Source organism: Podarcis filfolensis (assembly GCF_964270895.1).
Source record: "Podarcis filfolensis genome assembly, chromosome: 17".
Taxonomy (NCBI): Eukaryota; Metazoa; Chordata; class Lepidosauria; order Squamata; family Lacertidae; genus Podarcis; species Podarcis filfolensis.
Window position 1 is genome coordinate 18555189 of NC_139621.1, and position 26755 is coordinate 18581943.

General features: G+C 46.2%; 1 protein-coding gene across 2 annotated transcripts; it reads left to right on the plus strand.

The window, feature by feature from the left end:
• The first annotated feature begins 905 nt into the window (after positions 1-905).
• PTGR1 (prostaglandin reductase 1) lies at positions 906-26752 on the plus strand. Of its 2 annotated transcripts, none has more exons than XM_083593881.1 (10): positions 906-1063; positions 7081-7196; positions 8058-8103; positions 9502-9561; positions 10604-10771; positions 12954-13071; positions 17243-17398; positions 19677-19782; positions 24654-24772; positions 25925-26752. In XM_083593881.1, the coding sequence occupies exons 2-10, from the start codon at positions 7091-7093 to the stop codon at positions 26033-26035; spliced, it is 990 nt and encodes a 329-aa protein (XP_083450007.1). In that variant the 5' UTR covers positions 906-1063; positions 7081-7090; the 3' UTR covers positions 26036-26752. The 2 variants fall into 2 exon arrangements, with proteins under 2 accessions (XP_083450007.1, XP_083450008.1); XM_083593882.1 differs by lacking the exon at positions 906-1063 and adding an exon at positions 1522-1713.
• Positions 26753-26755: the final 3 nt, after the last annotated feature.

The following is a 26755-nucleotide window of genomic DNA, read 5'->3' on the forward strand; positions in this document are numbered from 1 at the left end:
GGAGGGCACAAGGAGAAGGGGACGACAGAGGACGAGATGGCTAGATAGTGTTCTTGAAGCTACCAGCATGAGTTTGACCAAACTGCGGGAGGCAGTGGAAGACAGGAGTGCCTGGCGTGCTCTGGTCCATGGGGTCACAAAGAGTCGGACACGACTAAATGACTAAACAACAACATTGCAGCCAATTCGTCAAGTGTATCCTGATTTCTTCAGATTTTTTCAAGTTTATTTAAATGTTGTGCAGAGGTCCAGTGAGTAGAAGTATTTGCCAAAGAATGAGATTCCAGCTGCATGTCTTGTCGAGATTTTTGCAGCACGATCTAGACTCCTCCGATAAGCTGGATACTTTAAAAAAAAATCAATAAAGTTTGTAATGAAAATAAAGCATTTGCAAACTGTAGTTATGACCTTTAAAGGCATTGGTATTTTTTGTTTTAAATGTTGGTGCTTTGATTTTTAAAAATTGGGAAATTGCGCAAGAAAAATGAAATGAGCTACATTCCCCTTTCTGCCACAGTTCTTTTGTTAGAAAGCAAGTTGCACTTCCTGAAATAGACAGGGCATTCCTGGTCTCGTTGCCAGTAAAAGGGAATTGCTTCAGTGATGCTTCTAATACGTCTCATTGAAGCCATTTTCTTTTGCTGGCAACAAGACCAGGAATGCACTGTGCCTGTTTCAGGAAGTGCAGCTTGCTTTCTAACAAGATTTACATCCGATAGAAAGAACTTGTAGTACAGACTGTGCGTTTGTTGAATGCAATTTGTGGACACCCCTGTGGCATTGTGTTATGAACCCATTAAAAATTGGTTTTTAGAGAAGGCAGAGAAGAAAACGAAACAGTTCAGGGCAATTTTTTTCGAGCCAAGTATAGAGTGGAGAACTTCAGCTTCTGCATAATTTGCTAGTGTTGACTTGTAGTGTTGCAGAGGAACAGCAGGAGGCAACCCAGAGTACTGTATATAAATGCTTGCATACACCCAACATCCTCTCCAAACTCGGTAGTGTGCCACAAGCAAAGCTGGTTTTCTCGGCTGCAAGGCAGACTTGTCAAACGGCCGCACAGGTTAGTAATTGATAGCAGGGAGCGGAGAGGGAGCGGAATGGGAAATTGGAACCAGGGTGTTGCAGTATGCAGACCATTTTAAATCTTCTAATTTCTTAACAATCACTCAGTGCAGTCCAAAGTTCAGGTTTAGTAATGGGAAAAGCAGGCTTGGTTTGAGGGCTTTCTGGGAATGATGAATTGCTGACATTCTCAAAGTTACCCGTTTCTGTTTGGTGTTTTGAAATTGTTAGTATGATGTTCCAGGTCTTCTCTGTAAGCAGAAAGAGAGCATCTTTTTGGTCCATTCATCCAATTTTATTTTTATTTTTGTAGGGGGAGGAGGAGTGTTAATGACATCTGTCAGTCAAGCACAGTCCTTCCTTAACTATTGACAACTATTGGGTTAATTGATCCATCGCTATAATGCTTTCCTGGCTTCTTTTGTAGCTTATCTTTTCCTTGTCTTTGATTCAGTGATCCATTCAGGTGGAACATAACAAAGCTAGTGTCCAGTACTTTTTATGTACTAAGCTTGGATCCTAGAACAATAGGCAAGTAGGATCCTAGAATGCAACAACTGATTGGCCTGCAGGAAAAGACCAATCAGGATCCAGGAGGGAAGCAGACTCAGCCAATCAGACGAGACTCATTGTGTAAATAATGTAAATGTATGTAAATGTAATGTAAATAAAAGCCTGAGGTTTTTTTGGGGGGGCAATTCTTTTTTTAAAAAATATTTTTTATTGTTTTTTTCCATGTATACTTCTTCTAACAATATATCTTTAACAATTTTTCATATTTTGACCCCTCCTCCCCTGGACTTCCCCCATACTCCCGTTTTGTTTCCCCCCCATATTGTTCACCCTGTGTATTGTTTTTCCCAAATTTCCTCAATACATCATCTTATTTTTTGTTGTATACAGTTGTGATTGTTTACTCAAACCCTGCCAGTGAGTCCATTTCTTCATGTTGCCTCTTTATATATGTTGTAAACGGTTCCCATTCTCTTTTAAAGTCTTTGTTGTCCTTTTCATGTAATTTTTCTGTTAGTTTTGCCAGTTCTGCATATTCCATAAGTTTCCCTTGCCATTGTTCTTTTGTTGGTATTTCTTCTGTCTTCCAAGTTTGGGCTAATATAATTCTTGCCGCAGTTGTTGCATAGATAAATAATTTCCAATTTTCTTTGTTTACATCTTGGTCTAAAATTCCTAGAAGGAATGCTTCTGGTTTCTTAACAAAGGTCTTTTAAAACATCTTTTTCAATTTATTATATATCATTTCCCAATAATTTCTAATCTTTTTGCATTCCCACCACATATGATAGAATGTTCCATCTTTTTCTTTACATTTCTAACAGGTTTTTGATCCCTTTTTATACATTTTGACCACTTTCTCTGGTGTTATATACCACCTATACATCATTTTCATATAATTCTCTTTCAATAAGATACAATTTGTAAATTTTAGTTTCACCTTCCACATCTTTTCCCAATCTTCAAGATGTATATAATGACCTAAATCCTGAACCCACTTTATTTGTGCTGACTTTACCATTTCAAACTAACGCTTCCCCATAAAGTAGGAGATTGTACATTTTTTAAAGTAATTTCGTGTCACTCTCGACTATCTCTTTTTGAAAGTTTGAAACTGTATAACTAAAACCTTTCTTACTGTCTTCCTTAAACTATTCATTTAATTGTCTATGATGTAACCAACTTTGTAAAAAGGTCTTCAGTTCCTCATATCCTTTCAGCCTTAACCCTTTTCCCACCTCTATTAACAATTCTCTACATGTCGGCCAATGTCCTCCCTTACTAAGTGGTTTTAATGCTAATGTTTCCACTGGCGAGAGCCACCATGGAGTTTTTGGTTCTAAAAAGTCTTTATATTTATTCCAAACTTTTATAAGCATTTTTCTTATTATATGATTATGAAAACCTTTATGTTAGGTTTGGGGGGCAATTCAATCACTGTTTTATAAGCTGCAATAAAGGTAAAGGTAAAGGGACCCCTGACCATTAGGTCCAGTCATGACCAACTCTGGGGTTGTGGTGCTCATCTCGCTTTATTGGCCAAGGGAGCTGGCATATAGCTTCCAGGTCATGTGGCCAGCATGACTAAGCCGCTTCTGGCGAACCAGAGCAGCGCACGGAAACGCCGTTTACCTTCCCGCCAGAGTGGTACCTACTTGCACTTTGACGTGCTTTTGAACTTCTAGGTTGGCAAGAGCTGGGACCGAGCAACAGGAGCTCACCCCGTGGCGGGGATTCGAACCACCGACTTTCTGATCGGCAAGTCCTAGGCTCTGTGGTTTAACCCACAGCGCCAACCGCGTACAAGCTGCAATAAAGAGCATGAAATCACTACAGGGCTCCGAGTATATTCCACGATCCCTGGCCAAATCTATCACATCTTCTTGTGTTTTCCCTGTAAATTGCATCTTGTACATTAACGTCTAGGATGTCAGTAGCTTTGACATAATGCAAGAGAAAACTTGGAAAACGTAACATTCCATGTAGGAATGAATCACCAGGTGAATGTATGATCGAGCTTTTGTTGCTCATGCTCTTTCACCTCGAGGGAGTGGTGGTTTCATAATTTTTCTGATTATTAAAGCCAAGCAAGCTCTTTACAGAAGATAAGCTAGAGAGATTAACAAATTGAAGTGGGCAACACCTGCCTTTGTCCAGGGTTTAAGGTACGCCCTCGCTGAGGATTCTGAGAGTTGTACTTGGAACTTTTTTCATGCGAAACAGATGCCAAGCTGCAGCCCTTTGCCCATGTAATGTGCATCCATATCTTTTATCTAACAAGGAAATTAGCTTTCGTATGTGGCCATTTGCTGGCTGAGTCTTTTCTCATTAGTTGATGGAAAATATCTCCCCCCCCCCAAAAAAAAACACCCTGAGCAACCCAAGCTCAGTTGGTTAGAACATGGTGCTGATAAAGCCAAGGTTGCAGGTTTGATCTCTGTAATGGGAGAGCTGGATATTCCTGCATTAGACTAGAGGATCCTGAGGGTCACTTCCATTAGGAAATGGTATGTCCCTCAGAGGACCCCAAGGTCCATGAAGAATAATAGCTTAAAGGTCCCGGGCCCTAAGGAAGCCAGACTATCCACCAGGGCCAGGGCCTTTTCAGTGGCGGCTCTGACCTGGTGAAATGCTCTGTCCCATGAGACTAGGGCCCTGCAGGACTTGATCTCCTTCTGCAGGGCCTGTAAGACAGAGCTATTCTGCCTGGCCTTCAATTTGAATTAGCCTGATCCTCTGTGGCCTTTTCCCTTTCCTCTTCTATGAAGAAACCCTTTCTGGGACCCCACATTTAAATTCTTCCTTGGTCTCCTTGCTGCCCCTAGTAGGACCAACTTGGCCAGTTGCCCTGGTGATCATTTGATGTCTACTGACTGGGTTTTGTCCCCCCCCCCATGACCCCTGAATTTTTGAATTCTATTGATATTGATGCTGCATTTTATGTTCTGTTTTATGCTGTTTCAAAGTTGCATTTTAATCACTGTTTTATATTTGCTGTTAGCCACCCTGAGCATGGTTTTTAAACTGGGAAGGGCAGGGTATAAATAAATTATTATTATTATTATTATTATTATTATTATTATTATTATTATTGGGTTCCCATACATCCAGGAAAACTAGACATTCTCCTCTTTTGGGGGGCCCTAACATGCACATATGGGTAGATTTTTTGCAGTTTAAAGGAAATGTTGGGGGGCGCACACTTGCTTGGGAGGGCGCTGTGCCCCAGCAGCAGCACAGCAGAGCAAGGCCTTTGCAGCGAATATCAGGAGCTGGGGTCCTGCCTCTGCTCTGGCTGATCTGCATGCTGCTGCCAGCCTGAGCTGGGGAAAGGCACACGGGCATTGCTGTGGCAGCCCCATGTGACTCTTTCCCTGACTCGGGCTCGCAGCGGCTTGAGCTGCCCTTTTTTGCTCTTCAATATATGGCAACCCTAGGGATGCGGGTGGCACTGTGGGTTAAACCACAGAGCCTAGGACTTGCCAATCAGAAGGTTGGTGGTTCGAATCCCCACGACGGGGTGAGCTCCTGTTGCTCGTCCCTGCTCCTGCCAACCTAGCAGTTCGAAAGCACGTCAAAGTGCAAGTAGATAAATAGGTACCGCTCCGGCAGGAAGGTAAACGGCGTTTCCATGCGCTGCTCTGGTTCGCCAGAAGCGGCTTAGTCGCTGGCCACATGACCTGGAAGCTGTACGCCGGCTCCCTTGGCCAATAAAGCGAGATGAGCGCCGCAACCCCAGAGTCGGTCACGACTGAACCTAATGGTCAGGGGCCCCTTTACCTTTTTATATGGCAACCCTACTTCCATTTCTACAATTCTATGATTGTATGATAATTATTGCTATAGCACTGGTCTAGTCCAGAGATGGGGAACTTGTGGTCTTCTAGATGTTGGATTTTCACCACCCAGGGAACCTGTGGTCCTCCAGATGTTGGATTTTCACCACCCCTGTCCATTGGTCATGCTGGCTCTAGGACTCCTGGGACTTCCTGCAACATTTGGAAGACCAGATTCCCCACCTCTGGCCGAAACTAATCTACCACATCTTGTTGCAGTTTCCCACAAGTTTCTATATGCTAACGTTCAGGGTGTGTCAGCAATTTGGTAATAATACAAAAGAAAACTTGCGACAGGTAATGTTCCCGTTCAGGAATGAATTGCTAGGAGAAGGCGCGAAGCTTGTGTTGATCATTCACAGTGAAATGCCCTTTCACACAGAGAGAGTGGTGGTTTCATAACTGCTCTGGTTACAAAGCAATCTTCTTGCAGTACAACAGAAGAAAAGGGCAGAGAGATTGACAAATCATTGTGTGCAAACCTACCCTTTAGTTACACATTTCCGTGCCTTGTTTAAATCTTTAAAAGGGAGTGACTTGGATGCAGAGGAGGGGCTGACTAAGGAGACTTTAAGCAAGTATATGAAACAAAATCTAGTGGCAGTGATTTGAAACCAAGGTTGTATTCGCATGGCAATTTGTCTCAATTTCCTGACTTTTCTCTAACCTCTACATTACATCTGGCCCTTTCACATGATGTAAAAATCTGCTTCCAGAAATATAGCAAAATCTAGAGCAAGGATTAGTGCTTGTTTCTGTTGCTTCAAAAAGCACCCATTTGCAACCGACACAGAAAGGAGTGCCAACTTTGTTCCAGATTCTGCTATATTTCTGGAATTGGATTTCACATCATGTGAAAGCTGAAGTATAATGTGGAAATTAACTGTTAGGGAAATATTGGGGAAATGGACTAATCTGCCATGTCAGTGCAGCTCTCTTCCACAGTCCTTTACCCAAAAGAAAGGAAGGGTGCATTGGGATTCTGTCAGCTGTGCTATACAGCTGATAGTAAAAGGTAAAAGGACCCCTGACCATTAGGTCCAGTCATGACCGACTCTGGGGTTGCGATGCTCATCTCGCTTTATTGGCCGAGGGAGCCGGCGTACAGCTTTTGGGTCATGTGGTCAGCATGACTAAGCCGCTTCTGGCGAACCAGAGCAGCGCACGGAAATGCCGTTTACCTTCCTGCCGGAGTGGTACCTATTTATCTACTTGCACTTTGACGTGCTTTCGAATTGCTAGGTGGGCAGGAGCAGGGACCGAGCAACGGGAGCTCACCCCGTCGCGGGGATTCGAACCGCCGACCTTCTGATCGGCAAGTCCTAGGCTCTGTGGTTTAACCTACAGCTCCACCTGTGTCCCTATACAGCTGATAGGCATGATGAAATCTGAAAGATGCAATGCTTTCATCCAAAGGAAAGAAGAGAGCAGGTTGCAAGAAAATAATGTTAGTTGGGGTATCGTGGAGTTGCAAGGAGGATACCCACCAGCCTGTGGTTCAGGGAGCTGATTAAGGAAATAAATCACAGAAGTGTGTTCCCAGTTTTAATGTGGGGCTGGGGAGACACGCAAACCTTTGCTTCAGCAATCGAAGAGTGTGGAAACCAGCACTCTGGCAATTCCTCTAATGGTTTATAACTTTGTATAATCTTATTTGATCACTCAGGACGTGAAAGATGGTGCGTGCGAAGATTTGGATCTTGAAGAAGCACTTTGAGGGATTTCCTAAGCACAGTGATTTTGAGCTGAAAGAGGTGGAACTGCCGGCACTGAAGGATGGAGGTAAGAGGGATTTTTGCCTTCGTACTCAAAGTTTTATCTGAATAAACTGAAGGGGTGAATCCATTGACTCTTCATTTTGGCCCACCATCAGAACATGAATCTCAATAGGATGCATGTGGAACATTTGCTAAGAAGAAATGATTTTCATTGCATTTGATTCCAAGGGAGGTGGAGCAAGCTTGTATTCTGCTGCTCCAGAGAATAGGACAGGTCAAGAGTTGTTGGATAATGGAATGAACTGTGTCAGAAAGTGGTAGACTCTCTCATTCACTGGAGGTTTTTAAACAGAGGTTGGATAGGGACAGTGGTGTAGCTTGGGTTGACAGTGCCCGGGGCCACATAGAGCGGGTGGAAGGGAGGGAAATGGATGGAGTACACATGCACATTCAATGCCTAATGACATCCACGTCACCTAGGAGTTTGCAGCTGCAGAGATAGGGAAAGAAGAGCTTCTTTTCAACGGCGTACAGTGACAGAAGCGTGCAGCTATATTCAGGCAGCACCGGGTGTTGAAATTTTGCACCCCATATCATTTTGCAACCGGGGCAACCGCCCCCGTGCTCCCCATGCTACACCACTGGATAGGGTTTCTTTCGTTGTGATTCCTGCATTGCAGAGGGTTGGACTAGATGACCGCTTGGTTCCCTTCCAACTCTACAATTCGAACTTAGTAAGACTTACTACTGAGTAAACATGTCTTGGATCCCAGCCTGATGCCTTTCAAATGCCCAACCCTATCTGGTTCTCCCTTCCCATGGTGACTGTTTTTTAAAGAATTTAAGAGACTAAGATTGTCTTGTGGGTCTCCGATCTATGGTCAAGTTTGTCCATTAATCTACTTTTGCATATTCTGTATTTCAGAGGTGCTGCTTGAAACTGTGTTCCTCAGTCTTGACCCATATATGAGGTATTGTTCTTTTGGTTGGACTTACCCATTGAAGTATAACCCTGAAATTGCAGTACAGCTTGGCTATACCTCGTGCCTAGATTTCCCTATTAAATGTTAACTCTGGGCCAGTTTGGATGCAAGACGAAGCCATAGTTTCGCATGATGTGAATGAGCCCACAGCAAACCTTAGGCTCTCGCACGCTCCTTTGTCGCTGTGGCTATCAAGAAGAGCTCAGAATCTTTCACTTCAGTTTTGAAAGTTTGCAAAACTTGCTGTGTTGCCCAAAACTCCAACAAGATGTAGCTATGTGGTCTTAGCTATAGTTAGTGGAACCAAGCCAACTCCAAACCATAGTTAACAAATTTGGCTTGTTTCCACTGACCATACATAGCACATAACTACAGACAAGGTTTCAGGCATTGCAGCAAACCACAGTTATTCGAAAGCGGAAGTTTCTAATTTCTTCACGGCCGTGAGGAAAGAGGAAACCAAGAGTGTGAGCCCAAGAATAGCTGAATCTGTGGTTGAGCACTATGTTGGAGCCCAGCTTTTGTCTTCTCTCGAGAGCTTATTCTGTAGCAGAGTTTTAACAGTAAATTGGTGTAAGCGTCCAGAGGATAAGTCTGTCACCACAGCCTACGACTTCAGGATTTGAAATCTCTGTACGGAATTCTCCTATGAGCAATTTGTCATTAAAAATATAAGATAAGACAAAAATATACTTTCAAAAGCTGAGACCATGACCAGGAAGTAGCTGAACCTACTTCAGTATATTATGACACGTTTTTGAAGAACGTCAACAGGCAATTTAAAGAAATTTCAAACACTGTAGAGAAAGTTCCTCGTGAAAAATTATAGACTGACCGCCCATTGTTAACAGCTTATTCTGTCCCCTGTGTAGTCTTGATCACCCATGCATTATATTGCCAATAGTATTTTGTTTCTGTTGCTTTTGCCATAAGTAGGGTTGTTAATCTTACCAATTCTTACCAGCCTCTACTCCTGTGCCTTTAGTAGCAACTTTTCTCTGCAAATGCTGGTAGTTTAGAACATTTATATGCAGACTGTATAAAATTCATCTATGAGTTGTTCTGTAGTTCTGCTCTCCAGGTTGTTGTTGACCGCGCAGGAGCAGGTCAGGCCATTGCTCTGGTCAGTTGGCAAACTCCGAGTTATACACCATAATGAAAACATTGACTTGGATACCATGCCTCTTGTTGCATGCTCTTGTGTTTTGAAGCGGTCGTGGTTATCAAAAGTTTATAAAGGCAAAAAAACAAGAAGCATAGTAAAAGGCTGGTTCTGGGTTTGAATCCCAATTATCGGTGCAAATTGCTCCCATAATTGCAAAGGCATTCTCTAGACATTCTCTGACAAGCCTGTCTTGTTGGTGTGTTTTGTTTTGTTCTCTACAGACCATACAGCAGGATTCATCTGAAGGAAGGGGATACAATGTTAGGATCCCAAGTTGCAAAGTAAGATCCTACATCAACATCTCTCTCTCTGTGTGTTTGTGAAAAGATTTTGCTGATGTTGCCAGCTGTGTTGCTCCTGCTGTCATTGAGTCTTAGTTAATATAAAGTAGTTCTAGCATATCTGTTGCACTTTGCAAATGTTTAAGGTGGAGTTCTTTAAACAAGCATGCGTGCGTGTGAGAGAGGGAGAGAAACAGACTAGAAACAGAATTAAGATTTCAGGGAACATATTATATTTTAGCAGTGTTTTTTTCTGGGGGCGACACAGGCGGACACATACCTCTAAACATATTGTGAATCTTTGTACTTTTGTCCATTTACTGTATTTATTTCCCCCGATTTGAATTATAAAATGGTGATTTTCTTGAGACAAAATGGAGCACCCCTAAACATTTTTTTTAGAAAAAAGCACTGTGTTTTAGTAGATTTGTGGTGATTGATATTAGAAACGTAGGCAGCTTCCTGCCTTAAACCAATGATTCCTGTATCTGAGTACAGTCCAAATCCATTAGTGGCAGCTCCCCAGAGCTTCAGACAGTCTTTCTCAGTCATAGCTGGGGATGGGAGGATTTGAAGCCAGGCATAGCTATAGTGCTGAGCTATAGTGTCAGGAGCCCTGTCTGTATTGTATGTGACTTCCCCTAAAGAACTTTGAGAAGAGGAAGTGATGGTTAAACCTCTCTGGGAATTGTAGCTCTGTGGAGAGAAGAACTCTCAGCTGATAACCCTCTGCACTCTTAACTAACTACAGTTCCCACAATTCTTTGGCAGAAGCTGTGACTATGGTATGGCACTGCATTAAGTCTGTAGAGCAGACGGGGCACCCTTATCAATGGAACCTGTGTCCCATCTTTGGAGAGCATGCTGCCAATTCTATGCAAAAAAATCCTCTCCGGTACCTCTCTCTGCACAGCAAATTGTTGCAGCAGCTTGATACCTGTTTAGAAATAAATGACAAAATCTGCTTTCACTTTGCTGTACGCAGAGCAGTTTTGCTGATGCAACTGTGCTTTTTTTTTATAACATAAATATTTATATATAGAGTTCTGGAAAGCAAGTGCCCCACGTTCCCTGTGGGTTCCTTCGCCCTAGCGAGAGCAGGCTGGACAACTCACTTCATCTCCACAAGCAAAGAGCTGTTTCCTATGCTACCTAACTGGCCGGAAAAACTGCCCCGATCTTTGGCTCTGGGAGCTATTGGAATGCCTGGGTGAGTAGCCTTGGAAGTGGCACAGAAGCTTTGGGGATGAGCTTCAAGTGTGTGGCTTCCACTCCCTTTTGGGCACTGACACATCGTGGCTCTTGTGTAGACATGGTTGTGTAGCCGGTTGTGTAGCTCTCCCCCCCTCCAGATCCACAAAAGCCATTGAAAAGCATTGAAAGCACTCAATTAACGGAGGTTCCGCCCCCACGACCCAAGCCTGCCCCCCATAATGTCCACTTTTTATGGATATACAGTGGTACCTTGGGTTAAGAACTTAATTCATTCTGGAGGTCCGTTCTTAACCTGAAACTGTTCTTAACCTGAGGTACCACTTTAGCTAATGGGGCCTCCTGCTGCCGCCGCCACGCGATTTCTGTTTTCATCCTGAAGCAAAGGTCTTAACCCGAGGTACTATTTCCAGGTTAGCAGAGTCTGTAACCTGAAGCGTATGAAACCTGAGCGTCTGTAACCTGAGGTAAAGGGACCCCTGACCATTAGGTCCAGTCATGACCAACTCTGGGGTTGCACGCTCATCTCACTCTATAGGGCGAGGGAGCCGGCGTACAGCTTCCGGGTCATGTGGCCAGCATGACTAAGCCGCTTCTGGCGAACCAGAGCAGTGCACAGAAACGCCGTTTACCTTCCCGCCGGAGCAGTACCTATTTATCTACTTGCACTTTGACATGCTTTCGAACTGCTAGGTTGGCAGGAGCAGGGACTGAGCAATGGGAGCTCACCCCGTTGCGGGGATTCGAACCGCCGACCTTCTGATTGACAAGTCCTAGGCTCTGTGGTTTAACCCACAGCGCCAACCACGTCCCCCACTGTATTTACCCATGATTTTAAAAAAATGCTCTGTGTGGCGTTCGTACGGCGCCCCCGGTCGTCTCACGGACTATTGACCCGTACACCACTAATCCGCTGCCACCTACCAGGTCCTCCCTGGTAAAATCACTTCAGGTTCTCAAGTTAATAAAGAAGAGTGTATTTTATTTCCGACACAAACAAACTTTAATGGCATTCCAAACGTTGTTACTCTTTACTTTCTTAGTCTTAATTTTCCTGTCTCTATCTCTTCTACCTCCCCTCACTCAAGAACCCACTGCCCTAACTGTCTCTCTATTTCCAACTGCCTGCCAGCTGCTTCTCCAACTGCCTTTTTCCCAACCAACCAACCCACTAAAACCAACCAACTCCCCACCAACAACTAACTCAAACCTCGGGCTAAGCACTTTTATATACAGGTAGGCTCCAGACTTCTTCTGCCCGCCCCCCCCACAAAAATGCTGGGCGTACGCAGAATGTCTCTCCCGGGGGCACTGTCTCTGATTGGGTGGAGGCCTTCAATGAACCCTTAGATGGGGGCAGCGGTGGCTGGTGCCCATTGGTATTCGGAGGGCAGAAGGCAGAGAGGTCAACAGCTGGAACAGTCTGAGCCAATGGAAAGTAGAGCCCAGACCATCACTTGGTTGCAGGTGCGCCAACTTGGTAGGGAGATTGGGGGTGTATGTGCAATGTCACATGCAACATCTAGGTACTGCGGGTGGTGCTCCGGCCTAACCCACTGAACCTCTTGTGCTTGCCGATTGGAAGGTCGGTGGTTCGAATCCCTGCAACAGAGTGAGCTCCCATTGCTCTGTCCCAGCTCCTGCCAACCTAGCAGTTTGAAAGCACACCAGTGCAAGTAGATTAATAGGTACCACTGCAGTGGGAAGGTAAATGGCAATTCAGTGTGCTCTGGATTCTGTCACGGTGTTCCATTGCGCCTGAAGTGGTTTAGTCCTGCTGGCCACATGACCCGGAAAGCTGTCTGTGGACAAACGCCGGTTCCCTCGGCCTGAAAGCGAGATGAGCGCCATAACCCCATAGTCACCTTTGACTGGACTTAACCATCCAGGGGTCCTTTACCTTTACCAGGTGCTGCATGGCAGCTCGGCCTCCATGGCCAGCGGCTCTTCTTCCTCCTAGTGGTAGAACTTTTTTATGGCACCCGGGGCATCTGTGTGCACCGGGGAGATATAGAGGGCAAAGGGAGCCCACTGAATGCCAGCCCAACCCTTGCCACTGCCAGAGTGGTACCAGCCTCGCAAAGCAGCTCAGGGAGGTTGGCGTGAGAAGGACGCTATGCTCCCTTCGACATCCTTGACAAGCTAACTTTTCCTCCCTCCCTCCCCTCTGTCCCTCCCAGGCTTACTGCCTACTTTGGCCTGCTAGAGATCTGTCAGATGAAACCTGGAGATACTGTCCTGATCAATGCTGCAGCTGGGGCTGTGGGGAGTGTGGCCGGGCAGATTGCGAAAATAAAGGTAAGCGGTCATGGAAGAACGTGTTGGTGTTATGGGCCCAGAGCAGAAAGGGCAGGGGGACTTGGAGGAAGTCTCCCAGGCAGTACATACCGCCTCTCCTGGTATGCCCTGCAGAGGACCTTAAGGTCCATGAATAATCATAGTTTAGAGGTCCCGGGCCCTAAGGACGTCAGATTATCCTCCACCAGGGCCAGGGCCTTCTCAGTGATGACTCCGACCTGGTGGAAGGCTCTGTCCCATGAGACCAGGGCCCTGCAGGATTTAACTTCCTTCTGCAGGGCCTGTAAGACAGAGCTATTCCGCCTAGCTTTCATTTTGAACTTAGCCTGATCTTTTATTCCCCTTCCTTCCTTCCCTCCCCTTCCCCTTTTTATGAAGATTACCTGCTCTGGGATCCCACAGCTAATTCTCCCCTGGTCTCCTTGCTGGCCCAAATAGGACTAATTTAGCCAGCTAGCCCTGGTGATCATCTAATGTTTATTGGATGGATTTTCCCCCCCGAAATTGATTTTTGAATTCTGAATTTATTGTTACTCACGTTTTATACTGTATTTTATGCTATTTTTGGTTGCATCAATTAAGTGTTTTAAATTTGTTCTTAGCCGTCCTGAGCCCGGTTTTCTGAACCAGGAAGGGCAGGGTACAAATTTTTTTTTTATTATTATTAGTATTACATCTCTGCACCACTTGATTTGATGGGGAATGGGACAAGAATGTACGTGTGTGTGTGTGTGTGTGTGTGAGAGAGAGAGAGAGAGAGAGAGAGAGAGAAATTAGGACAAAACCACTATGATCCATCCACCCTGAACCTTAAAAAAGGTGTGTGCACGTTCCTTTCTTGCAAAGTAGAACAGTCTGAGAAGCATTTCTCTCTTTAATAATCACCCTGTGAATTATTCAGAATGCAGATGTGGAATCCAGGTGGAAATTGGGGCCTCCCTTTGTTAGGCCAGTTTGACAGTGGCTCTAAGTCTGTGCGTGTTAAGAAAAGTGAGATATCGGCTGGCGTGATGGTGCAAAGTCGTGGGCTTAGGTACACGTTAGCATCTTAGCTCATCTTAGCATCTTAGTGATGTCGCTTACCTGCACTGTGTTTCCAGTTGCGTTTTTCCTTTGGGGTATGCACCAGAGAAGAGGCGGGGTGGGTGTGTCTTGACACAGTGCGCCTCGCCGGGTTTCTCTGTGCCTGCAGCCACCTCCCCAATTCAGTGAAGCTGTCTTCTGCACATGTGCGATGACAGCTTTCAGATGTACACACCTTTGCTTAACCATGGACTGTATTTTCAAATCGGAGGGAAGCTGGGTTTTTTTTTTAATAATAATTTTTATTAAGTTTTCCATTTAACAATCCAATCATATCACATTAATTATTCCAAATTATACCAATACATATCATAAAGTCCAAATATTTTGCCAAAGTATAAATTTTTGTTGGGGGTTCCCATGCTTCGAGTTCAGTAGGGTCCAATCATCTCATATTTCTGCTGCTTTTAGTGTTCCCCGGTCCCATCTTTCAATCTTCTTGTTGCTTTCTTTTTTCTTCCTAATAGCCTCTGAGTTGTTTCCACAGGTGAGTTAAAGTAAGCAATAATATGCTTCTGTGTGAGCTTTGTAAGGCTCTCCCCTTTTTTAAAGCTGGTAAGTCTTTTGTTTGTCATAAATCCTTTGGATGCTGATCCAAAGTCCTCCTCGGGTGGCAGACACCATATTTCTCAGTTCCGATGAAATAAAATCTAGGCGTTTGCTCATAAAGTTGCACCATAAATTAGTCTTTCCAGGGAAGAATTGCCAAGTCGAACTTAGAATACAAACATGATAACAGAGTAATGGCTCGCCTCCCCCTATGACTGTTAATCTCGCAACATAGTCTGTCTCATAATGGCGGATCCTGATTAAAAACTGCGTCACAAGAGAGCCTTTTATTTTCTTTCCAGATATTTCAAAAAACAAAGGCTTTAGTTGATATTTTTATTTCCACACAGTTTATTTTCCAATCTCACTTGCTATAGGTCATATTAACGATTCTTCTAGGAGGGGGGTTGTTAGGTAATATTGTAATAAGAAAATAAAAAGTCCCCCCCCCTTTCCATTCCGTTTCAACATACCGGCATAGATGTTATTCTTTGATGTTATCTCCTTTCCAGTCCAATCCATCACTCTTAACTTCTCAGTGGCAGGCTTAATTAGCAGCTAACATACCCTTTTCTTCGCTCGAAGTATGTGCAATTAATCTTATATCCAATTTTTCATCTTAAGAAGTGCAACTAGGGTCGAACTCAGAGACAGCGTCCAGGAGATTCAAGCTCGCTCAAGGGTTTTCCGTCCAGTGCCCTCACCCCCTCCTCCTTTCGAACTTGGGGTTGATTTATGGGCAACCACGGACGGGAGGCTGATTTACTTCCATATCAGCCCCTTAATTACCTCGTGTGAGCTGGAGAGATGGTATTGCTGGCCATCTTCCAAGGTGCCCCTAGCGGAGCCCCCCCGGAGGGAAGCTGGTTTGAGGAGAAACGTGACAAAACAATAACAGTTTTCAAGAAACGGCGGGGGCTATGGATTTTGGCTGGCATCATGTGTGCTCGGCTGCTATTAGGCCTGCGTGGAGTCCTGGGTTGCCTCTGCCACAGTATCCACAGGCTGCTGAACCTTGCAGCCGCCTTGCGCCCCCTGCCCGTCCCATCCAGATAAACTCCAATGGCATCAGGGTTGGGCTGGTGGCTTGGCATCTCTGCCCCACCATGCCAGCTGCTATGGGAGAAGTGTATTGGCATGCAATGTTCACTTTGCTCCAATGGCAGGAGAGGGTATTTCTTTCTGCAGGCATGGTTGTCTTGAAGAGACAAAAGCGCTGGCGCTTTGGCTTCTGTCCTGGGGTCTCGAGATTCTTTAGTTTTTGTTAATCTCCTTTGGCCCTTTCGCTTGTTGTCACAAAGCTTGATGCTTTGCCCGTGACGATGACGCAGAGTTCTTTATCGTGCATAGGCTTGTTCGGCTTGCGCAGTCAGGAGAACTAAGGACGCTGCAGCGCTCCAGAGGGGAGCATGGAAGACAAATGGCAGGAAGAAAGCTGTCAGTCTGGTTTCCTTTTGAGCGTGTAGCGTTGTGATGGTTTCCTGAATGGTGTGAAAAACAAATGGGTTTTGAACATAGCTGTCAACTTGCAGATTTGAAAATAAGGGACCAGTAGCCTCAAAAATAAGAGATCAGCAGCCAAAATAAGGGATTTTAGTTAACCAGCTGAAATGCAAAGTTAAAAGGGACCAGATAATTTGGGAGAGCAGCGCCGGTTTTTAGCCCTTCGTTTCCAGAGGTTGCTGCTCAAGACAGCAGCTGATGAAACACTACAGTTAAATAACTACAAGCAGCAACCACTTTTCGTGCAAAACAAAGTCCAAGTTATGAAGATGCTGCTGCAGTTCTGTATCTTTTCTCTTGCGCTCCATCTGCAGCTCTCAGTTCCATCAGGCGGGGTGGGAGGAAGAAAGGAGGGGGAAATAGCGCCCGAAGTAAACCCGCAGATCAGACCATCTATGCTAGTCTACCACTACAAATCTATGGGAGAAGTGCTTGCGGTCCTTCATCTACTTTCCCCCTCTATGGTTAGCGCTTGGAACACCTGCCCACGCCTCTGCCTCCTCTCTCTGAACTGCTTTCTGTATGGTTGCCCTCGCTCTCCTCTCAAGGCTCCTCAGCAATTCATAGTCCATGCCAGGCTGCCCATCTCATCCGGGTCCTTCGGCGGCGCAGCCGCAGTACGGCCTAGCGGGAGCGGCAGTGGGTAGAGGGGAGGTCCCAGGCAGAGACGCTCAGTTCAGTGGCCGCAAGAAGGATGGCGGCGGAAGGGCCCGAAGTTCCCATCAGTCCCAGCGGGGAGGGGCTCCCGGGGGCCGAGGCTGGTGAGAGGAGGCTGGAGGGGGGCGGGCCGGGCAGCCAAGCAACACAGTTGGAGCCTCCTTCCTCCCTGGCCGGCAGGGAGGGAGGGAGGGAGAGGAGCTGCTTCCTTTGAAAACCGGGAAATTTAAGGGACATCATCAATAAGGGACAGCAGCGGGACACGGCGCTGGGGATAAGGGAGTTTCCCGCCAAATAAAGGACGGTTGACAGCTATGGTTTTGAAACGGCATGAGCACTGCGAGGAAGCATTATATAACTTATTTTCTTTATCCTGCAGGGTTGCAAAGTGGTTGGCTGTGCAGGTTCGGACAAGAAAGTGGCCTTTCTCAAAGAAATTGGCTATGATGAAGCCTTCAACTATAAGACGGTGGGGTCTCTGGAAGAGGCCCTGAAGAAAGCTTCGCCCGATGGCTACGACTGCTACTTCGACAACGTAAGCTCAAACCGAGCGCCAACTCTTGAAATGCAGAAGCCGTTTGCGCCGTTTGCTGGCACCTACGGCATGTGCACATGCACACTGGGGTGTGGTGTGGAGGGTGAACAGAACCCACCGCCCCAGCCGCCGATGCCAATGTTGCCAGGTGGGCACGTGGGGCATGGAGGGCTTATGGAGCCCATGGCCGAGCCCTTGCAGCTGAAGCCAAGCAGGGCTGCACTGTGCCAGCTACTCACACAGGAATGAGCCCAGCCGGCCGGTGCGGCCCTTGGCGGTCTGTGGCAATCACGCAGGGTCCTCGGACGTTTCACTGTCTATTGATCCCTGTGCCACCACTTTATTTTTCACTGCCACCACCCAGGCCCTACCTGGTACAATACTGAGTCCAGTCAGGGTTAAATTGGAACACAAACTTTTGCTTATTTATTGCAGTTTAACAAGCGTGTGGTTTCATAAACGGTATCAGTCAATTACAAATATGAGGTGCCTATCCAGACCTATAACTTTCGCTACTTGATCTCTCTCTCACTAAACTACCTCTCAGATATTTACTTGTCTCCCTAGCCCCTAACTGTTCCTGACTCAGCTTATTTCGCTACACTAACTCAACTTCCCCACAGACTCTATCCCAATTCACTCCCACTCCACCCAGCTCCCAACAAACTCCTCCCTTCGGCCCTCCCAGAGCTGGTTTTATAGTCCCTCTGACTCCACCCCCTGGGTTCTGACTGGGTAACCTGTTTAACTATTTCACCTCCAGCGCTCTCATATGTTAACATCACACGGTCGGGTCCCCCTGGCGCTGGCCGGGCGACCATTCAGCAAGGGGGCCGGGGATGCGGATGCGAGGCCACGCTCTGGGTCCCAGAGACCCCTAGCAAACAAGCAGGGCAGGATGGGGACGCCTGGTTCACCCCCCCTAAAAATTGTGCCTCCTGGGACCCCCGCACGCTCCACCCCTGATTGAAGGAAAGCTTTTTGGTATTGTTTGCTTGTTTGGGGTGGGACGCTGTTAAAAGCTTTTGGTCTAACCTCGCTAGAGCAAGGTGATGCAAGTGCACAGACTTCACTGTAGCAAGTGAACTGCAAAACATCCTTGGTGTTGGGCAAACAACAGCCTGAGGCTGTCCCAATGCGAAGAATCGTAGAGATGGAAAGGGGTCATTCTAGAGTCATCTAGTCCAACCTGCTCTAATCCAGGAATCTCAACTAGATCATACATGTCAGGCGGGATAGGTGCTGAGCGAGCCACAGTGACTTACACACCTGTGGCAAGTTGGAGCTAACTAAGATTTGTGTGCTGAACCAGAGATGCCTACCTTGTAAAAACAAGCCTGCCCGGAATAATTTGAACACCTGCATTGACTTGCCAGTTTGATCTTCCCAATGCATAACTGCAGGGGCCTGGTTCCTTGCCTGCTCAATTTCCTGGAAATAAGAGATACTGCTTGCAGCAAATTTTTTCGGTTTGAAAACTTCGGCCCCATCCGCAGAATACGCTCAAAGCAGTATTGTACCACTTGGATACTGTCATTTGTAAAGAGTTTTTACCAAACCTCTAGAGGTACAATTCCTAAAATGGTTTAACAGGCAGTTCCTGTTTCTAGGGAGCTTTGGGAATTGTAGCTCCTCTTGTCCAGACTATAAACATACCTAGCTCCTTCAACCGTTCCTCATAACGGTTGAATTCAAACGACGTTTTGAATTCCTTACAAACACGCACCACTAGATGGCACCAGAGAGAAAACATTTTCTATACATTTTTTTACATTGTGGTCCCCCCCCCCTCCACACCTTTGTTATAACAATTTAATTTCTGACTTATTTATAGAGTCGCGCCCCCCCCCCCCGTGTGTAGATCCACCCATGGCTTGGTTTCCAGTACACAAAGCAACCTTCCTCCCCTTCTGGGTAGTTTTTCAATAGTAAAGAAAACTGTCAGAGTGTCCAAACTCCGAAGTTGATTTTATTTAAGCAGATATGCATGCAAAGTGCTTCGGGGGGGGGGGGGCGGGAACCTGCCTACCCTCACCAAAAAAATCAAAAGTGGCCAGCCTGCCTGAATGGAGAGAGAAAAGAGAAAGATACTGTGGTCAAATCCACATGCACACCATGCATTTAATAACACATGCTTGCACCAGTTTAGCAGTCATGTATTTCCCCCGAAGAATACTGGGAAATGTACAGTATGTGCTGGGAATTGTAGCAGAAACCCCTTAGTGTTTGTTTCAATGCATTGCATCATGGCACATTGTAACGGTCTTTATCTGAACAGGTCGGAGGCCAGTTTTCAAGTGTTGCCCTGGGCCAGATGAAGAAATTTGGGAGAATTGCTGTGTGTGGCGCCATCTCCTTGTACAATGACACAGTGCCCCAAACAGGTGAAACTTGTCTTTTTATTTTTGTCTGTTGCTTTATAGCTTCTGGGGAGAAAGGGTCAAGGGCTGATAAAGGCACAAGTTTATAACGCTTACGTAGGTCACACTTCGCAATTTAATGGGGCTGTTCTTCAGGAATTCCATTGCCATGTTTAACAGGCAAAACAACTGCCAGAAGCTGCCAATGGAAGCTTTTAATTAAAAGTTCAATAGCTCAGTTGGTAGAGCACTTAATCTTAAGGTTGTGAGTTTGAGCCTCACATTGGGCAAAAAGATTCCTGCATTGCAGAAGGTTGGACTAGATGACCATTGCGGTCCCTTCCAACTTGTTGTTGTTGTTGTTGAATTTATATACCGCCCTATACCCGGGGGTCTTGGCGGTTCACAGAATAAAATCAAGATACAAAATCACAAAATACATAATAAAAAGAAAAACAACAACCCAATACACCCCCTTTAAAAAGGGGGGGGGCATAGGATGTCAAACAGATCGACCAAAGAGAATGTTTTTGCCTATCGCCTAAAGGTGTATAATGAAGGTGCCAGGCAAACTTCCCTGGGGAGAGCATTCCACAGACAGGGAGCCACTGCAGAGAAGGTCCCGTTCTCGTGTTGCCACCCTCCGGACCCCTCAAGGAGACGGCACACGAAGGAGGGCCTCAGAAGATGATCTCAGGGTCCGGGTAGGTTCATATGGGAAGAGGCGGTCCTGAGCTGTTTAAGGCTTTATAGGTCAAAACCAGCACTTTGAATTGGGCTCTACAAGAAGACAACACGCAGAAAGCTCTGGGATGCAATGGTTCAGTGGCATTGTCTGGGTTTGCCCTAAAACGTGAGTCAACGAAGGACGTGAGTCAATTGTGTTTTAAACGGTTAGTGCTTTGTTGTTTATTTGTTTAGTCTTGTCCGACTCTTTGTGACCCCATGGACCAGAACACGCCTGGCACTCCTGTCTCCCACTGCCTCCCGCAGTTTGGTCAAACTCATGTTAGTAGCTTTGAGAACACTGTCCAACCATCTCATCCTCTGTCGTCCCCTTCTCCTTGTGCCCTCCATCTTTCCCAACATCACGGTCTTTTCCAGGGAGTCTTCTCTTCTCATGAGGTGGCCAAAGTATTGGAGCCTCAGCTTCACGATCTGTCCTTCCAGTGAGCACTCAGGGCTGATTTCCTTCAGAATGGATAGGTTTGATCTTCTTGCAGTCCATGGGACTCTCAAGAGTCTCTTCCAGCACCATAATTCAAAAGCATCAATCCTTCGGCGATCAGCCTTCTTTATGGTCCAGCTCTCACTTCCATACATCACTACTGAGAAAACCGTAGCTTTTACTATACGGACCTTAGTTGGCAAGGTGATGTCTCTGCTTTTATAGATGCTGTCTAGGTTTGTCATTGCTTTTCTTCCGAGAAGCAGGCATCTTTTAATTTTGGGACTGCTGTCACCATCTGCAGTGATCATGGAGCCCAGGAAAGTAAAATCTCTCACTGCCTCCAGTGAGAAATGGAAATGGAGGCAGTGAGAAATGGTTAGTGCAGGGGTCAGCAAACTTTTCAGGAGGGGGCCGGTCCACTGTCCCTCAGACCTTGTGGGGGGTCCGGACCCACCTTCTCCTGAAAGGACCCCCCATCTCCTGAAAGGACCCGCCACTCACGCCACCACCGCCTCGTCTTCAGCGTCATCATCGTCCTCTGCCTCGGCCAGGGGTCTGCGGGGTGCAGAGCCCATGCTGCTGGCCTGGGCGGCAGAAGCAGCCTCCCTGCCACCGCCGCTTCCTCCCTTTCGGCTCTTGGCCATACACGGCCGCCTCAGCGGGAAGGAAGGGCTGTCACCCAGAGGCGTCTGTGGCTTCGGATTGGCTGCAGGAACTTCCTGCAGCCAATCCGAAGCCACACCAGCGTTGTGGAAGTCAGTCCCCGCATGGCGAGGCATCTGCACTTCGCTGGTTTAACGCGGGGACTGACCAAGCGGGCGGCAGGGTCCGCACGCCGGATTTACGAGCCCGGTGGGCCGCATCCGGCCCCTTGGCCATAGTTTGCCGACCCCTGGGTTAGTGTGTGGAAGCAACCTGAGTGTAGACGACAGAAGCCCCTGCTCAAACTACAACAAAGGCAATAACTTTTGTTGGATCTTTTCAAGGATCCTTTGTATAGCAGCATTCAGTGTAGCTTGATAAGGCCATACGGGCAACATTTCTGAAATACCGTATTTTTTGCTCTGTAAGACTCACTTTTTTGCTCCTAAAAAGTAAGGGGAAATGTGTGCGCATCTTATGGAGCGAATGCAGGCTGCGGAGCTATCCTAGAAGCCAGAATAACAAGAGGGATTGCTGCTTTCACTGCGCAGCGATCCCTCTTGCTGTTCTGGCTTCTGAGATTCAGAATAATTTTCTTCTTGTTTTCCTCCTCCAAAAACTAGGTGCGTCTTGTGGTCCTGTGTGTCTTATAAAGCGAAAAATACGGTACCTATTTGAGGAGCAGAATAGTTTGACGCCACAAGAGGTCCGTAGTGAGCTAGAAACCACTTGCTGCTACTGTAATCAACAAATTACGCTAGCAGGACTACAAGACAGTTTTGTAAGGAGAAATACATGAAATATTGCAAAGAAGAGAAAGGAGAGGTGCTAGTTTTGAGAGTTAAATGTAATAGGGGAAGTAAGAAATGTATATTAAGTGATTAGATTGGAAAATTGTCAGATGTGATTGGTGGAAGTAAAAAAAAAAAGGTGTAAGAAATGACAGTATGTTTAATTACTGTTGAAAATGGTAAGTTGAAAAATTAATAAAAAATTATATATATATAAAAGAAACCACTTGCTGCTGCTTTGAAAATAATTTCAGCATTCCCCCTTATCGTAGCAGCACAGTTGAGCAATTGAAACTCGGGCTTCTAGTTGGCGAGAGTTGGGTTAACTGGCTCCCCCCCCCCCCCGCCGCATTTTCCAAACACTCCTAGTCTTCTGAAGTCTTTGGGACCGTTGGTACAAGTCAGCTCACCATTCCTCTTGCACTTGGAAGCTGTAGCGAAACTTGCTAATCACTGGTTTGTGATTGGCATCCACGGTTACTCCTTTCAGCCACTGGGATGTAATGAAAAATAGTATCGGGCCTAGAAACCTCGGTTAAAAATCGCTGTGGGTTAAACCACAGAGCCTAGGACTTGCCAATCAGAAGGTTGGCGGTTCAAATCCCCGTGACGGGGTGAGCTCCTGTTGTTCAGTCCCTGCTCCTGCCAACCTAGCAGTTCGAAAGCACATCAAAGTGCAAGTAGATAAATAGGTACCGCTCCAGCGGGAAGGTAAACGGCGTTTCCGTGCGCTTCACTGGTTTGCCAGAAGCGGCTTAGTCATGCTGGCCACATGACCAGGAAGCTGTCTGCGGACAAACGCCGGCTCCCTCGGCCAATAAAGCGAGATGAGTGCCACAACCCCAGAGTCGGCTACGACTGGACCTAATGGTCAAGGGTCCCTTTACCTTTACCTAGCTGTACAGTTTGGGCAGAATTAAGCAAGAGGCAGTTCTTCAATGTCGCCTACCTCACAGGGCTGTTGGTAAGAATGACAAAGCGAAGAGTGCAGTTTTTTGTGGGCTTTTTAAAATTTATTTTAAAAAACAACAGTTCTGCTCTGAGCTTATTTTGACTGTTAGGGGGAGCTGTGCAACAGGATTATATGAAAGCTCTGCGATCTCTGCTGGAATGGGAAGTTGTGGAACAATGGTTAACTGGGCTTTGCTCAAAGATTGCATCTTTCCTCTTGGCAGTTCCAAGGTGACTGAAAGAGAGCATGCAGCTTCTCAGTTGCCTGACCTTCTGCAGGTTCCTTTCCCCAACTTTTCCTCCAGCAGACAGGAAGAAGCACAGGGAAAACAGGGAGGAGGAAAGCAATTTGGTGATGAAAAAAGTAAGAAGTGAGAGGGACCGAGCACGGCTATTCTATCTTAAACCCCTAGTGCAGAAGCACCTCTGGATTATGAAGGGAAAGAGCGGGGGGGGGGGCAAATTATCAGGTAGGAAAAGCCTGCATTAACTGTGCAGCTGAAATATTTGCTCAACTGGATTTGCAAAAAGATGGGGGGAAGACACTTGTTCGTATTGAAAAATACGCTTGATTTCCTTTTTTTGAAGAGAAATGAGCTTGCACGCTGCCTTGGTCTCCCAGGCAGTGATAGAAGCTTGCCATGAAAACTACAGGAATGTAGGAAGTCTCCTTGCACCAAGTCAAACCATTAGCCTGTCTTGCTCAGTATTGTCAACCCTGACCGGTTGTGGCTCTGAAGTTTGAGGGAGGGGAAATTGCCAGTCCTACCTGGAATGCCAAGGAACGCAGGTGGCGCTGTGGGTTAAACCACAGAGCCTAGGACTTGCCAATCAGAAGGTCGGTGGTTCGAATCCTCGCCACAGGGTGAGCTCCCGTTGCTCAGTCCCTGCTCCTGCCAACCTAGCAGTTAGAAAGCACGTCAAAGTGCAAGTAGATAAATAGATACTGCTCCGGTGGGAAGGTAAACGACGTTTCCGTGCGCTGCTCTGGTTCGCCAGAAGCGGCTTAGTCATGCTGGCCACATGACCTGGAAGCTGTACGCCGGCTCCCTTGGCCAATAAAGTGAGAGGAGCACTGCAACCCCAGAGTCGGCCATGACTGCACCTAATGGTTAGGGGTCCCTTTACCTTTACCTGGAGATGCCAGGCATTGACCCCACAAGATAACTCCGCCACTGAGCCATTACTAGTATTTGCACCCTGCACTGAGTTTGGGGGGTTGGAATAAATGATGTCCGATGTCCCTTCCAACTGTGCAATTCTAACATGAAGCTAAAGCTAGTGCAAACTGCCTGTAGCATGCAAATTTCACTAACCCTTTCCCCTCATCTCTCTTCCAGGACCTTACATGCAGCTTATGATGATCCTAAAAGAGCTGCGCATGGAAGGGTTCGTCGTCCAGCGCTGGGCAGACAGGAGAGAGGAAGGTATGACGGCACTGTTGAAATGGGTCGCAGAGGTAAGTTTGTTCTGTGTTGTCTTTGGACCTTAGAATTGTGACGCTTGACCCAAGTCCGTCTTGTGATATTGGTCTCATAATTTATGACCTGGCAATATATCATGAATCATGATGCGCGTTAGGGCTGGACGATATATCATCCGAAACCGGTTTGAAGTCCATATTGTGATAGAGGTTTCGTAATTTTTGAAACTATTGGGACAGCGAATCTCTCTCAGATCCCTCTACATACGGGATCTTCGGGTTACGGTCATGGCAAACCTGGAAGTGTATACAGTAGTACCTCGGGTTAAGTACTTAATTTGTTCCTGAGGTCCGTTCTTAACCTGAAACTGTTCTTAACCTGAAGCACCACTTTAGCTAATGGGGCCTCCTGCTGCTGGACCCCGATTTCTGTTCTCATCCTGAAGCAAAGTTCTTAACCTGAAGCACTATTTCTGGGTTAGCAGCGTGTGTAACCTGAAGCGTATGTAACCCGAGGTACCACTGTACATTCCTGCTGTAAAACAACTTAAAGTCAAACTGGGAAAACATGGAAGGTCGACCCCAAAGAGGGGTTTCCCTCTGGGCTTCAGCCTAATTCAGGGGTCACCATGAGAACCAAAGTGCCATCACCCCATACCGGACTGAAATATATTTTTTTGGTGGGGAAGGGAAGCAAGTTTTTTGGCTGCCATGAGCGGTAAGAGCCGACAACAGTTGAGATAAAAGAACCCCTCCCCCGAATGAGAGTGAGGGTTGGGAGTATCTGTGCTACCCCAGGTGAAAAGTGGGGCAGCTGGGCATTTGTATACCTGAAGGAGCGTCTCCACCCCCATCGTTCTGCCCAGACACTGAGGTCCACCTCCGAGGGCCTTCTCGGTGGTGGCGCCCGCCCTGTGGAACGCCCGCCCATCAGATGACAAGGAAGTAAACAACTATCTGACTTTTAGAAGAAGAAAAAACCTTTTTGAAGTTTTATTCTGTTTTTAGTGTTCTGTTGGGAGCCGCCCAGAGTGGCTGGGGAAACCCAGCCAGATGGGCGGGGTATAAATATTATTATTAACCTGGCTCAGTGCCCCCACCCTGATACAGTAAATTAAAGTGGAAACTTTTTCATGGATTGTTTAGAAACAAACTGAAATCTAAAACCCATTTTTTTGTTTTGTACAGGGGAAAATTAAGTGCCAAGAACACGTCACCCAGGGCTTTGAAAACATGCCGGCAGCATTCATGGGAATGCTCAAAGGAGAAAACACTGGGAAGGCGGTCCTAAAAGTCTGACGGGCACGTGGCTTACTCTGGCAAGAAATTCAGCACAATAAATGACTACTCCCTCTTTTAACTGCCAAAATCTCATTCATAAACATGCCAGTTTGCTCCGGTTGCTTGCGTAACACGAATATGCTGAAAGCCTGAGTCCGTGTACTCCAAGGGTTAGGTGTTGGGAAAGATTTGTAGTAAGTAGGATGTCCAATTTTAAGGAGTGGTAGAGGCATGTGTAGAATCCTCTGTCCTCTTTTATTACCTTACAAGCCTGCAACCATTTTTCTTCTGGAAAACATCTGGTATGGGGGGGGGGGGAAGAGATTTTATTGCCCCCATAAGGATGCTCAAAAACACCCTCCTTCCAATCCATAGTGGAGGTTACAAAATTAATGCTGAATTTCTACCCTTCACTGCATAAAAATGCTATTCTTTTAATGTGTGGGTATTTTGAAATAAAAATGATTTAGGTAAACCAACATATTGATTACATGTTGTCCATACCCTAAGGAAAGGGGTCTTGGTTGAGGGTAGCTTACAATTGTTTTGAGCCCTTAAAAAAAAAAAAATTGCTACCACCCGTTAAACATACCCATAAATATTTTGGCGCCATGCATTCAGCTCAATGTAAAACTAACCCCCAACAAGGTTGTTTTCCTTAAGTTTTAAACTCTGCTTTCTTCTAAATTTGCTTACTTTCTTACTGACAGCTGTAATAAAGGAATACATAGCTGACGC

What these genes read in the sequence shown, in the direction of transcription:
- PTGR1 (XM_083593881.1), top strand. Translation starts at nt 7,091, where the DNA reads ATGGTGCGTGCGAAGATTTGGATCTTGAAGAAGCACTTTGAGGGATTT. An exon ending in GCCGGCACTGAAGGATGGAG is followed by an intron (nt 7,197 to 8,057) that starts GTAAGAGGGATT and finishes TCTGTATTTCAG; the next exon opens with AGGTGCTGCTTGAAACTGTG. An exon ending in TTAGGATCCCAAGTTGCAAA is followed by an intron (nt 9,562 to 10,603) that starts GTAAGATCCTAC and finishes ATTTATATATAG; the next exon opens with AGTTCTGGAAAGCAAGTGCC.